The 15,359-nt window shown below is 34.7% G+C and overlaps 2 protein-coding genes and 1 long non-coding RNA gene across 5 annotated transcripts in view; all 3 read left to right on the plus strand.

Moving 5' to 3' along the window:
* The window catches only part of LOC113475805 (DBH-like monooxygenase protein 1 homolog), a 2,908-nt gene extending 1,193 nt beyond the window's left edge, over positions 1 to 1,715 (plus strand). Inside the window, exons 3-5 of the mRNA XM_026840730.1 lie at positions 767 to 857; positions 911 to 1,083; positions 1,568 to 1,715. Of these exons, the coding sequence (XP_026696531.1) occupies positions 767 to 857; positions 911 to 1,083; positions 1,568 to 1,702 (399 nt within the window). The 3' untranslated portion in view covers positions 1,703 to 1,715. The remainder of the gene's footprint in view (positions 1 to 766; positions 858 to 910; positions 1,084 to 1,567) is intronic.
* The window catches only part of LOC100178650 (DBH-like monooxygenase protein 1), a 13,131-nt gene extending 5,526 nt beyond the window's left edge, over positions 1 to 7,605 (plus strand). For 2 of the 3 annotated variants that reach the window (XM_009864220.3, XM_026840723.1), the window contains exons 8-15: positions 2,272 to 2,374; positions 2,678 to 2,847; positions 3,326 to 3,423; positions 3,724 to 3,880; positions 5,457 to 5,593; positions 5,758 to 5,839; positions 6,354 to 6,452; positions 6,777 to 7,605. In XM_009864220.3, the coding sequence (XP_009862522.1) occupies positions 2,272 to 2,374; positions 2,678 to 2,847; positions 3,326 to 3,423; positions 3,724 to 3,880; positions 5,457 to 5,593; positions 5,758 to 5,839; positions 6,354 to 6,452; positions 6,777 to 6,971 (1,041 nt within the window). In that variant the 3' untranslated portion in view covers positions 6,972 to 7,605. Of the gene's footprint in view, positions 1 to 2,271; positions 2,375 to 2,677; positions 2,848 to 3,325; positions 3,424 to 3,723; positions 3,881 to 5,456; positions 5,594 to 5,757; positions 5,840 to 6,353; positions 6,457 to 6,776 lie in introns of all 3 variants that reach the window. The other variant, XM_018811550.2, reaches the window with a different exon arrangement.
* A 6,084-nt stretch (positions 7,606 to 13,689) lies between these two features.
* LOC113475806 lies at positions 13,690 to 15,149 on the plus strand. Its single transcript, XR_003397584.1, has 2 exons — positions 13,690 to 14,012; positions 14,563 to 15,149. It is a non-coding gene; the product is annotated as an uncharacterized LOC113475806 (long non-coding RNA).
* The last annotated feature ends 210 nt before the right edge of the window (positions 15,150 to 15,359 follow it).

A 15,359-nucleotide genomic window follows, 5' to 3' on the forward strand; every position in this document is an offset into this window, starting at 1 on the left:
TTTATTACAAGAAAAAATGCTGCATATGACTTTAGAAATTGTAATTATTTATTTTTTTACAAAACCGGTTGCTAATTTTATTTATTTTGCGTGATTATCCACAGGACAGGCATGGAGTGGGAAACACTTTTCCACCAAAAGACACCGAACAGAATGTCGAACTGTTGTCTGGGTTCGAATGTGATGGCTGGACGGTTGTTAAGTTTAAAAGACAACTTGCTGGTTGTGAAAGTGGTTCAGATTTTACCATTACGGTAATAATGTTGCCATTGTTGCGTATATTTTGCTCATTTAATGTTATACGGTGTAATATTTATGAATGGTGGATAATTAATTAACTCCATATGTTATAGCTTGACAGTGAGCATAAGGTGTATGAATACACTATGTGTGTAGGTCTATAAAAAGACAGCCATGTTATAACTCGACAGTGAGCATGTGGTGTATAAATACACCATGTGTGTCTGGTCTATAAGAAGACGCCCATGTTATAACTCGACAGTGAGCATGAGGTGTATGAATACACAATGTGTGTCTGGTCTAAAAGAAGACGCCCATGTTATAACTCGACAGTGAGCATGAGGTGTATGAATACATCATGTGTGTCTGGTCTATAAGAAGACACCCATGTTATAACTTGACAGTGAGCATGATGTGTATGAATACACACCATGTATGTGTATAACAATTTATCCAAATAAAACCTTGTAACGGTGGCATACATATAATAAATATATTGTAATATAAATGCACAACATTATTACAGGCCGACACAATTAAAGTGATATATGCTTATGGAAACACAGATCCTACTGGATCAGATGTAGTGGGATCCAATTATCATTCCACGAACAGAGGTAATTAATACAACCCAAAATATTTATTATTTTTAACCCTATGTATTGTACAGGTGCCAGGAGTCTCATATTTCTCAACAATGGCGGAGCAAGTACACAAACAATAACAAATGCATTGACTTATGATATGTTGAATGTCCAGTTTCCGTTACCACAGAAAAAAACTTTCTACAGTTGCAAAGTGTTTCAGTTGCCCCGTCTTACTAAAAAGCATCATATTATAAAGGTAAGTTTGTGTGCAGACTGTGTTTTGTGCACATAGTTAATCTTTGTAAACTGGCACCAGATTTTTTTTCTGAAAAAGCAGCGTTTGTGTGCACATGGTCTGTTTTTATGCACAGAGTCTGTTTTGTGTTTTAATTCCATTAACCCTTCCTATTTGTCAAATATAATTTTTCTTGGGCCACAAAACAATCTCAGCAACTGGTATAAACTTGATATTCTTTACTTCAATAAATTCCTGGCACCGAGCATAGTTGGTATACGCCTGCTCCTACCCCAGGGGTGGCGAGTTTAAGTCTCGATGGTGCAGCTACCCTTGTTGGTACGTGTGTGTCCTTGGGCAAGACAGTTGATGTATGTGGTAACTTGCATCTGGCATAATTTGTGTAAAACATAACATTCCTACCATTGCCTGCCACATGAGAATAAATTAGTTCTAAATAAACTAAATCCAAGCAACCATGAAGTGATAATTCTTTTTTGTTTAGTTTGAAGCTTTGGTCCAGAAAGGACATGAACTGAATGTTCATCATATTATTGTGTATGCTTGCACCGGAAATATCACAGTAAGTTTTATCTTTCTAAATATATTACTTGATTTATCTAACCCAAGTAAATTATAAATCTCGCCAAATTTGAATCTAAATATATGTCTGCTAATTCACACACTACAATAGTTTCAGCAACTTGACTGTGGTCATGGGAGTGGCAAACATTGATAAGTCAGTTAAGTTCCCACCCGCATGAATAATGAATATTTTTTTGGTTTTAATCTTCTCCTGTTATTTCTTGTCAGTACAGAGGGTTGGTGAAAGTGTTGAATGCTATTCTGCCAACATGCCACTGGATTTCTACAGCTGCAACTCGGTGGTGGTTGGGTGGGCAATAGGGGGTGGGGTAAGTAACTTCTTCTATTCTATAATGGTAAAGTGTGGAGGTGGATTACGGCACTAGGGGCTCACGGTACGTGAGGGTCATGCCATATGAGGTGTTGCAGGGGGTTTATGGCACATAAGCTTGCGGCACCTGAGTCTACGGCATGTGAGGTCACGGCATGTGCAGGTCACGGCATATGGGGGCCACGACACGTGAGTTACTTGGCCCCTATACATAGCCTATTGTTGTATTTTTTAGTTGTTTTCAATATCCAGTACTCCTGGAAGTAACATTTGATATAATCCTTACATTTCAGCCATTTACATTACCTGATCATGTTGGTATTCCATTAGGGGAGCCAGATTCACCAACTCATGTGTTAATGGAGGTTCACTATGATAATCCGAACCTTGTAACAGGTACTTGTTTGTATGAGAGGATACTATTCGTATATTGATTCGACAGTGAGCACGAGGTGTAGGAATACACCATGTGTGTCTGGTGTAAAAGAAGACAGCCATGTTATAACTCGACAGTGAGCATGATGTGTATAAATCCACCACATGCTTTTGGTGTATATAAAAACACACATGTTATAACTTGACAGTGAGCATGTGGTGTATGAATACACCATGTGAGTCTAGTGTAAAAGAAGACAGCCATGTTATAACTCGACAGTGAGCATGAGGTACACATGTATTTACCCTTTCATTATCACACAGGTTTGGTCGATAACTCAGGCATACGAATGTCTTACACTGATCAACTGAGGCAATATGATGGAGAGGTTATGCAAGTAGGACATAATGTATCTCCTACTAGTCAAATTATTCCACCGAACACCTCATCGTATCTTCAATATGGTGAATGCACTTCTGGTTGCTTGGCTCAAGTAAACATTACAAATATCTTGACAAGGAGCATGAGGTGTAGGAATACGCCATGTGTGTCTGGTGTATAAGAAGTCACCTATGTTATAACTTGACAGTGAGCATGAGGTGTATGAATACACCATGTGTGTCTGGTTTATAAGAAGTCACCTCTGTTATAACTTGACAGTGAGCATGAGGTGTAGGAATACACCGTGTGTGTCTGGTGTATAAGAAGTCACCTCTGTTATAACTTGACAGTGAGCATGAGGTGTAGGAATACGCCATGTGTGTCTGGTGTATGAGAAGACACCCATGTTATAACTTGACAGTGAGCATGAGGTGTAGGAATACACCATGTGTGTCTGGTTTATAAGAAGTCACCCATGTTATAACCCGACAGTGAGCATGAGGTGTATGAATAAACTATGTGTGTCTGGTGTATAAGCTGACATCTATTTATTGTGACAGTGAGCATGATTAGAAACCTTTTTTTTTCAGTCAATGAATGACAGTTCTCTCTCAGAGATTAAACTCATTGGAGGAATGTTACACAGTCATTTGCTTGGTAGAAAATTGCGACTACGCCATATTTATGGGTGAGTGTTTGTAGCAAGAGTAGCTTGTTATCTTACTTATAAACCTCTTTTGCTATCATCCATATATAACACAGATTATACATTTTTGTGGCATGGTACTTGACACCAATTGCCCCAATCCATTGGTGTCTTATGGGTTGTCCAAATTGTCATCCATGCATGAAAAAGTTATATACATGGTAACTTGTGGGCATGAGATTTTCAATACAGAACATTTAAGTTAAAATGACTGTTGTTGTGGCTTCACTCAAAGATAGATATGTTATACATTCTCTGAAGTATGACTTATTTTTTTTATAGAAATGGCACTGAAGGTCCATTTTTGTTAAACGACGATAATTATGACTTCAACTATCAAGAAATGAGGGTTTTCACAACAGAAAAACACATCAGCTCTGGCGATTCTATGCAGATGGTTTGTGATTATGACAGCTCGGATAGAAGCAATTTTACTGTGGTAAGTTCCACAAGTGACCTGAATATATGCCGCATGAACAAATGAATGTAACTTGAAATGTTCTTTTATTGAGCACGTTAGTGGTCATATAGATCCTTTTTCGTCGAACAGTTGTTCTTGTTGTTGTTTTTTGAACGACTTTTTTCCGCACTTACCTCAATTTTTAGTTCTAGCATTTATTCTTTAATCTCTTGATTGAAATCAAATCATGATATATATTTATAATTTTTGGACTAAATTTTCAGAACTGAAACCGCATAATTAGCGATTAATTAACAATTACTTTACTGTTTAATCAAATGTGCCAAATTTAAAATACACCTTAAACTTTATGATTGTACTGTATAAAGTATTTTGAACTAAGCATAGTTTTATAAACCATATTGCATATGATCGCCTAATCAGCGAGTAATTAACGGTTACATTTCAGTTTGTCTAAGGCGCTAACTCGTACTTAAAGGGCCTAAACACACCCCACGTCACTTTTATTTTTTATAGTAAATTCATAAAGCGACTGTTTTATTGATTCCAAAAATACTTTGCTTATTAAAATTGGTCCAGTATAGGCGTAGATATTCGTCCTCAAACAGTGATCTCTAGCGCTATCCTTTTTTTTACTACGAGCTTCGTGATTGTGACGTAGGAACGTACTAGTCACGTGACTGATTCATTCGTAAAAGCGAAACTTTTTTTCGCCACGCAAATTTCAAATCAGTTTTATGAATTTCATGGTGTTTGAGCTGGAATATCTTTGGTTATACAGAACCGATTAAAACAAGTAAGGTGTCGTTGGCATTAGAAAAACACACTCTATCTATTAAAGGGATGTACATTTGAGTGTGTTTAGGCCCTTTAAAATGTAATTTACCATTGATTATTCGACTGTATTCGATACAATAATTTAAACTAAGCTTAGCCTTATAAACCATAGTGTATAAAATCGTCCAATTAATGAGTAAAATGATTGTAACGCTTGCGAGTCAAGTAAACTGCAATGCATCGGGAAGTCGCTGGTAATCGGTAACTTTTGGCTTTGTTTACGTTAGTATGCAAATATAAACAAAAAGTATATATAGTATTAGTCTTATATATCTTTTATTAAAAGAAAACAAATCCAAACTAATTGCTGCAGCAGGCGGGGATCGAACCCGGGACATGACGTTAGTAAAGCGCACGCAATAACCGTAGGCCACTAGATCTAGTAAACAGCACTGTCGAGACAGTGGTTGTATTGTCTGGGAATTTGGAGGCACGTGTTGAAGAGATAAGAAATCCTCACATCGATTCACGCCTGAATCAAACTATTTCCAGTTAAGTGGGGACGCATTAAAAGTTTTGATTAAGCTCAGTCGACTGTTGTAGTAAAAGGGTTAATTAATACTATGCTAATTAGTTTAATTAACAAGCTCACGCATTAGATCTTTGATCTTTTGTATTAATCTTTTTTTATTTACTTTATTTAATCTTGCGCGGCAGTCAACAAAAAATCTTGAATACAGTTGTTAGTAAAATTGTTTACAAATTTTCTGCATCATGTTGTTTAACTATGAAGAGAAATAACGTTTTTATCTCATAGGGTGGATTGTCAACTCGAAATGAGATGTGCATTGCATACATTTTGTATTATCCAAAGACTGCATTAAAACGCTGTGAAACCCAACCCATAGCAGGAAACATCTTGAACTACTTTAATCTTACAAATGTCAGGAGGACGTAAGTGTTTTCTTTATTTCTTTGGGATGGCCATTCGGACCATTTTTAATAAATACGATGCGCAACCACACTCAAATTTGCCAACTATATTGAAGGGCTTCCAACTTTCTTTTATTTTAATAGAAGATAAAACCTTATGATAAACACACACAATTTCTATATAGGGGTTTCTCATGGCCCTGGACCAGACTAAGTGACTTCACTGATAACTTAACCAACAGAAATGTTCTGGACATCATTAACTCTGTAAGTTAATACTTTGGGTTGAATAAATGTAATGTAATGAATGTAACTTACTTTATCCTCGGGTGGCCAGAAACGACAGTTGTTATCACACGAGTTTAAGGCCTCGTGTCAGCTTACGAGTTACCATGTATGTTACTTTGTGGGTGATTATTTTTTGGGGTGATTTTTTCATTTTTTTATGTATGGCTCATAATTTGAACAACCCATTAGTGACCACTAGGTTGGAGCAATTGCTGTTAAGTGTCTTGCCCAAGGACACATAACCCCCCCCCCCGTTGAGCGTTGAGCCTCGAACCCATTACAGGCAGGCACGCAAAATACTAATTTGTTATTATTCCAAATTACTTATAGACCATCCTAATTAACAGGTATTCACGAAAAAAATAACCCACAAGGTTACATTTGTGGTAACTCATAAGTGAGCACGAGGTGTATGAAACATAACCCATGATTTAAAACTTTCCCTGCCAAATTAGGATAAATAAGTTACATTCTTCCACACTCAAATCCACAGATGCATTGGAATCAGACCACAGGAAGTATGTTAAGCTCAGCTGTACAACATATGGAAAGGAGAGTTTTTTGCAGAGTAAATGGCTCACCTCATCCAAGGGTATGTATTCATATTCACCAAGTTTCGCATATACCAACATAAGGTGTATGAAGCCACAATGCTTGCATGCCAGCACTGATAGCCTAACTCATTGTTATTGTTAGACAATGGCTTTTTAGACTGGAGCTTTCGAAGGTAATTCATGTAACAAAGCAATTAATTTATTGCAATCTGTATCAAAAGTATCTTGCAATTAATCTAAATACCATTTTGGTAAAGTAACTTTTGTTTTAGATGTAAATTGATCAATTGTTTTAATTATCCAGAAATAACTGTCTTAAGATTTTACTTGTTTCAAGTTATATTGTTTTCCATTTTGTATAGGTTGGCAATAATGCTCCTGCGTTGAATGTTGCTCAAGCATATGTACCACCTGTTGCTACATGCGCGGTACCCAATACTGGATTCCCTGTCTCTAAAACAGAAAAACCGTGTCGAGGCTCCGGCTCACCTAGCATGAAAGGGTTTATGTTTACAACATTGGTGTTTGTTTTACTCAGTTTAATGGCAGCTGCATAAGTTTAGTATTAGCATGACAAACCAGTTTAGCCACAACTGGACTTGTAAGACCAGAGTTTTTTAAACTATAAGTTAATTCAGAAAACTAAGCAATCAAATTAATAGCAATCTTAAAACTGTCTTGCAGCTGACTTGAAATATTTACAAGCTTTTAGAACAACAAGTTCTGCCTAAATTAAGCTCTGACTTTAACTTATTAACCAGAACTTCAGTTGATTGGAGAATGTGCAATGATGTTGGCATTCTGTTAGACATGAAATATATACCTGTTTAAAAATATCAGTAGTTTTGTCATGTTTTTATACAAGCAGTTAACCGGAACAGCCATTTTTTTGCTATCAGAATATTTTAAACAGATTTATACATATTGTTCTATATGAAATATACACTGAATAATGAGATTACAAAAAACATGATAACTACCTTACCCTATTACCCAGCATGATCTGTTAAGTTTTATATCTATAGAAAACTTCTGTACACCAAGCCTAGACCTATTAATGCACATTTTAACTATGTAAAGTATGCTGCTTTGTTTTAGTTTATTATATGCAATTGCCATAACAATCTCTTTATCATGCATTACCTTTATCATTAACAATCATGATTCATGAATAAAGAACTTCAAATCGAGAGACTGTGAAACAATTTTGTTTTATGAACGAAAAATGTCTTTTATTTATCCTTGCAGCAGGTGGCAGCAAACTGTAAACTCTGGGCTAGAGGCCGACGGACTAAATCCTTTTAATAGTGCCGGTCTTTATGTTTTTTTTGTGGTTGTATTTGATAGTAACTATTTCTTCAAATAACATTAAATTGTTAATTGTTTTAATAGTTAATAAAAAATGAAATAAAAACAACTGTGTTTGAGTAATTATGAGAACAGTGCCTAAGAACCAAGGTTTGCAATATGTGCACTTTATCTCCGGTGAGGACTATCTTGCATGCCAATTAGACATATAAATTTATTGGTTTAACAGCCACACTTTTATTACAATTTTTACTCAAGTACTTTTTACCGTAGCATGTTCTTAAACAGTGTAGTTTTGTGCCTAATTCATTTGTCTTTCCTGTTTCGTTAATGTGGTGTTCATTACTGTATTCGGCAGACAATTTTAGTAAGATTTGGTAGCGCATGATGTGATTAATATTATAATACCACTGTACCAGTACGTCTGTATCCTCTTATGTCTGTACGTCTCTTATATGGTATGTACGTGTGTTATATATGTTGTTGGTACGTCTGTTATACCCCCTTATGTCTGTACGTCTGTTTATATAGGTTGTTGTTACGTCTGTTATATGTTATCTGTACGTCTGTTATACCCCTTACGTCTGTGGTTAATCACTTTACTGGGGATGCAGTAGTTCAAGTTTAAACTCGTGCCTATCTCAACGGTATCGACTTCCTGATGCTAGGTGTTAAATCTTCAGTGTCTTTGATTTATTTGTGTTTATCGTGTTTACTCTGCATTAATTAACCTGTTGTGTTACGTTATATCTAAAAGTGATATTTATGTGTTAAACCTTCAGTGTCTTTGATTTATATGTGGAAAAATATACACAGTGTGTATTTACTAGGTTTAGGATAAGTTAGTTACTGAATGCGAACTTTGTAATGAAGGTTATTTTTATTTGCTGAGTAAAGATATTCAGTTATACAACTGTTGGAAGTATTGGTGTGTGTATTTCCTGCAATGCACCATGTAAGTATGTATAAATATTTTTCATTCATTCATTCTGTAACAAATTAAAAAAAATAGCATATATATATTTTTCCCTTGAATAAAATAACAAATGTAATATTAATTAACTTAGGGAAATAACAGCATTACATAATAAGGGAAATTTAAATAAAATAGCATTGGTTAGAAGGCTAGTTATTAAACCTTATAAGAAGCAATATTATTAATTCTCATTGTATTTCCAGACAAACAGTTAAACATTGAGAATTTATTCGAAACTTCACAAACCAGGCCTCTCTTAGTTGATCATGTTCATTCATAAATTTGTTGCTGATCAAAAAATGTGCCCGAAATCCTTAAGAGTGTGGAACGGGAAATGCTCATATCTGCACAATACGAGGTACACCATACACCCCTGTATACCCGTGTTAATCTAATGTTTGTCGCCTACACTGTTATTTTTTTTAATTACTGAATGTACACCAAGCACTTATAATAGTCATTAAACATTTTTTGTTCATAAGTTTATGAATCCAAAGTTTTGACTTGGGTGTCCAATTCAGGTCATCTTTATCAGGGTATTTAATGGATTTATAATATTGACATGAAAGTATGACAGTCTAACTAAAACTTACAAGACATTAATACACAACATATTTTGAATTTAGGTTTATATTATTGGCATGAGAGTATAATAGTCTAAAATACACAGGAAACAGGTACACAACATATCGATCACTTTAATAGGTTTATAATATTTACACGAAAGTATAAAATATAAAAGGACATCGAAACATATTTAGTAAACAACATATTTTGAATTTAGGTTTACATTGTTAACATAAAAGTAGATAGTTTAAAATATACATAGAACATACGGTACCTAACTATCACTTTAATAATTAATAATGATTAACATTTTACAGACATCATACATAAAAGAATTAAAGTATTTTTATCAAACATTTAGTGAACATTAAGAAGATCAAAAAAGAAAGATGCAAAATCGTTGAAAAGATTGACTTTATTACGGTGAGTGTGGTGCCATAGTAATATGTGTGCTCACCATTAAGTTATAACTTAATATGAAGGAATTATACAGCAGAATTAAGATTTTTTTACAGCACACCAGATATTAAAAACTTAAATGTTGGTAAAATGCTTTTTATAACGACAAAGTTGATAATTATAAGAATAAACACAAATAAACAGTTTGAACCCACCATGGTAACCATGAAACTTGCAAATACTGTAACAGAATTGTAAAGTATGATAAAAAAAGATTTATTGGCAGATTCATGATGAGGATAACTATTAGTGTGATTAGTGTCATCAGGTATCGGTTGCTCAAGTTTCTTACAGATTTTCGCACATTCCGACCAACACATAAATGCCTTGTAATATCTCTCAGTATTACGCTGGCATAATGCATAGGCACGATATAGTCGCTTGTGAAGAACTGTTGTTGTATTCTGGTACGGTTTCATCATCTGTTTGGCTTCATCCAGTAGTTTCATTGCTTCTATGTGTTTTCCATTATCCATCAGTGTTTTAGCTGATGACGGAATATGAATCGGTGAAAAGTATCTCTTATCATTTCTTTAATGTCATCTGGTATTGGTTGCTTAAGCTCGTTACAGATTCTGGCATATTCCAACCAACATATTAATGCCTTATAATATATTTCTAATATTATGATAGTACATTGCATGTTGTGGAAGACATAGTAGCCTGTGCACCTCTGTAGTTGTACTCTTGTATGGTTGCATCAATTGTTTGGCTTCATCCAGTAGTTTCAATGCTTCTGTGTATTCTTTAATCTAGCAGTGTGTCAGCAGATTTACACAACCTGGTGGGATTGTGGAATATGAGCAGTTGTTGAAAAGTATCTTTTATTCCTTGCTTATTGGCTTCATCTATTGGTTGCTTAATTTTCTTACAGATTCTTGCATATTCTAACCAACATATGAATGACTCGTAATACCTGCCAGACGTGTCATAGCAAACTGCAAATGAAATATATTGTAGCATATGCACACTAGTTGTTTGGTTCTTGTATGGTTGCATCAATTGTTTGGCTTCATGTAGCAGGCTTATTGCTTCGATTGGTTTTCCTTTTACTGTTAACGTTAATGCAGATTTTGACAAATTATTATGATGAGGGAACATGAAGAGGTTAAAAGTATTTTTGATCATTTGTTTATAGCCATCAGCTATAGGTTGTTTGAGTTTTTTACGCATTGAATATTCCAACTCATTTAATAAAGCCTCGTAATATCTGCAAGTATTGTGATAGCAAGTTCCATATGCATGGCATCGGTACATATGTGCACATTTTGATAAATTATCATGTGGTTGCACTATTTGTTGGGCCTCATCCAGTAGTTTTATTGCTTCTGCGGGCTCGTTTTCCATCGCTGTTCTAACATATTTAGATAAGAGTAGACTTTCATATAAATCATTCTCAGTACGCCACTCAGGTTTTAAAACCCGTTGTTTCCAAATCTCATGAACGTTGGAAGTTTTTGGAATCTTGCCATCGTTAAGCAACATCAAAGCTGTAGAGTATGTTTCTATAATTCCAAAAACATTTTTGCTTTCTGGTATAAGAGATCCAACCCGTTGTTCTAACTCCACTATCCTTGCTTCAACTTCTGTTCTTGAACCTTCAAAAGATTCTGTCTCCTTGTTGTATGATCGATTTACAATGCTTGCAAACTCATAAACTTTACATTCAAATTGCTGATTGGCAGTAAGTTTAAACTGGTTAATCTTTGAACATATTTCCAAAACTAGATCATATTCATTGCAATCAAATACAGCTGAAGCTGCAACAGCATAAATATGAATTTCATCAGCTTGTGGTGAGGAAATTGTTTGTTTGACAAGTTCTACCAAATCTTTATTTAATTCGAGAAAGAGTAAAGTTAGCATTTTAGTTTTAATGTTCTTCGGGACATACCCAACAAACCTCCATTTACGATAATCTGCTTTACACAGGTTTAAGGTGTCTTGTAGAAAAAATATGGCTTCCACGAAGGAAACAAGGCTTTGTTTTCCAACAAATTCAATTAAACCTGGGATAACACAATCATGTAGAGAACCCTCCATAAAAACATCTTCTTGTTGTCCCTTTGAATGATAAACTTTGGCGCGAACCTCACAAGCCACTGCCACCATGAACCGGAGTTGGTGGGCCATCTCTTCACTGCATATGCCTTTATTTTCCAATCCATCAATGACATCAAAGCAAGATGATGCTTGCAGTGAACATAATCGACCTATGTATGAAATAAAGAGGGTTGCACCTCTGTAAATTGCTCTCTTTATGTTGTAGTTTTGAAAACCCAAAAATGCATTTGTATGTAGATTCTTCAAGTTCAAGTTCTGTAAATTTTGTTCTATTTGTTTAGACACACTGGAGAAATCACTTTTACTGTTGTTTGCTGTAATCCGAAGATGAGCCTTTTCTTTATATTCTTCACATATTGCTTCATCACCAGCTACAAAGCAAGCCTTAGATAAAGCATCAGCCACATGGTATCCCTGTTTTACTTGTTCATCACTATCCAAGTATTGAATCATTTCATCGACTGGTTTAATGAATTCTGTTTTCTCTTTGTTTTTAGTTGCTGGTCGTCCAAGTGGGCGTATGCAAGCGTGGGCTACCATCCCATCAAATGTTACACCGTTCGGTGTAACAATGTCTGTAAACCAGTCTCTATACCTGGGGTTTATACTTGGAATAGCGACACAGTTAATCATGGTTTCTCCGAGGTTAATTAAGATGATGTTGAAGATTGTGGTGAACCATTGGAAGTACTTCATGATTATCTTCTGATCTTCAATCCTAGCAACATAATTATCAAGGACAATGATGTGTTCAAAATCTGAGTACATAGTGATTTCCGATCGTGCCAAGGAACCCAATCCAACTACAGCATATTTGCATGGTGGTGCTCCCATAATCTTGATGCATTTATCAGAAATAAATCTCATTAACTCAGTGTATCTTCTCACAACTTCATTTTGTCTGTGTTTAACATCAAAGATTTTCTTCCTTTGTAGTTTCATTAGTTCTTCATCTTTTACATCATCTGGGGTTATTTCAAGCTGATTAAATCTTTTGCAAAAATATTTTCGAAACTTCTTTAACCTTCTTTTTACCTCAACTGCTAAACAAATCAAATCAGAGTCAGGTTTTGCAGCATTTGCTTTCACCAAAACTGCTGAGCACAAAGCTTTAAGTTCATCTTTAAATATTTGCTTCTCTGGATCTCTCACAATAGCTGCGTTATACAGAGCTGCACTACGAGTCATGTTCAACTTTTTATGTTTAGTTTTGTTTTCATATATATTTGCCAACTTATGAAATAATAAAGCTGCTTCAAGTTTGGTTCCTTTCTTTTCTTTTCCATCTTTACACAAATCCTTTAACTTCTGGGCAAGATTAATTTCCTCCTCACCAACCTCATCTTGTATAAAATCATGTTCAGTCAATTCCATTTTAAAACTTTTTTTACCAAAAAATGACTGTAGTATCTGTAGGCCTTTGACACAGTTTATAATGCCGCAACATTGCTGTGGAGTCTCCTTTATTTTGAACTCCTTTCATGCTGGACAAAGAGTATATATTTCATGAGAAACCGCTCTGTAAAATGTCCATGGTGTTTATAGTAAAGTCAATATTTGTTTAAACAGTCTAGAACCGCATCATGATTGTTCCCTTTGTTACTTTGACATCACATCATAATGGGGATTGTTTGTTTAATAATGGAACACCTTTGGCTTCATTGTTACAACACAATGCACATTGATGCCTCACAATGCAATTAAGTCTCTATTATTGTCTGCGCCACTTTTAAAATGTAGGAATAAAACATATAGTAGGGTAGGGGAAGATGGAACAGCTTTTCAATCTATTTTCTCGTCCCATTTGGTAGTAAACAAAGAACATTCAAAGAATTATAAGAAATTACGTATCCTCTCGACTCCCATAGATCGTTGTTAATTGTTTAAAAAATGATCAGGGTATTTGGATATTAGGTGCTAAAGGTGTCCCGTCTTCCCCCACCCTACTATATAATGATTAAACTATAATACCTGGTCTATATTTGAGATGCATGAGGATAAACACTGTGTTTGGTTTGTTATATATGTAAAGCTATAAAGCCCTTTTAGTGAACAAATGTTCTGTGTTACATGGTACCTCCATGCTTCAATCGTTGCATTCAGTGTTGCAACCAGTATTTTAAATGTGTGCTGATAGGGCGAAATTTTTAACAAACATTTAGTGAATATCAAGAGAATCGTGAAAGGAAGATATAGAATCGATGGGAGAATCATCTTTATTATGGTGAGTGTTATGTTATATTAGTGTATGTGTCATAATTGAGTTATTAGCATGACGTATTTATAAAGCAGATTTAAATATACAATATTTGTATAATGCTCTTTGTCGGATAATGTTGACTATCATAGGAATAAACACATTATGCAATTTCAATTCACCATGGTAACCATGAAAATTATAAAGGATAAAAGTAGAAATAAAATTGCAAAAAAGGATGTAGTGTAAAGAAAACAAATTAATGCGGCGGATCTTAATCGAGGTTTACTATTAGTTAATTATTTTAATTTTTGAGATGCAAAATCATCTGCCATACTTCTTTTAATCTGTAAAATGTTTCTTTAATCCATTGTTTGATGTAATCAGGTAATGGTTGCTTAAGTTCATTCCAGATTCTCGCATCTAACAATATTATGGTAGCATAGTATGTATAACTGATATAGTTCTCTGTGCACAACTGTGTTTGTATACTTGTACGGTTGCATCATCTGTTTGACTTCATCCAATAGGTTTATTGCTTCTGTGTATTTTCTGTTGTCTATCAGTGTTTCAACAGGTTCACACAACTTCATGGGATGACGGAATACAAACTGTTGAAATAGTAGCTTGATGCCTTGTTTCATATCATCAGATATTGGTTGCTCAAATTAATGCCTCAAAATATCTTGTTGGTATAGTTGTATTAAACTGCATAAAAATCGTATATACAGTCATGTATACAGTCACCAATGTTATTGTATTCTTGTAATGCTGCATCAATTGTTTAACTTCATACAAAAGTTTCAGTGCTATTGTGTATATTTTATTGTCATTATTGTTGCAGTGGATTTGCACAAATGTAAGGGATTATGAAATATAAAATGTTGAAATGTTAGGTTTATGCCCGGTTTATTGTCATCATGTATTCGGTGCTTAAGTTTTCTACATATTCCAACCAACTCATCAATGCACCATAATATCTGTCGGTATCATGGTAGCAAACTGAGTATAATATATATAAGAGCATGTGCGCCACTGTTGTTTTATTTTTGTATGGTTGCATCATCTGTTTGACTTCATCCAGTAGTTTCAGTGCTTCTATGTGTTTTCCATTGTCTATTAGTGTTTTAGCACATTTACATAAATGGAATATAAATTGTTGAACAGTATTTTTCATCCTTTCTTATTGCAGCAGGTGTAAGTTGCTTAAGTTCCTTACAGATTCTTACATATCCCAACTCACATATGAATGTATTTTGATAACTGCTAACCTTTTTAGAGCAAACGGCAAATAAAACTTATCCCAACAATTTTTGTTTTATCAAAAAACACTATTGTGAAGTCCCCATTTATTTTCAACTCCTTTTATGCTGA

The sequence above is a fragment of the Ciona intestinalis genome, chromosome 1, assembly GCF_000224145.3.
Source record: "Ciona intestinalis chromosome 1, KH, whole genome shotgun sequence".
Lineage (NCBI taxonomy): Eukaryota > Metazoa > Chordata > Ascidiacea > Phlebobranchia > Cionidae > Ciona > Ciona intestinalis.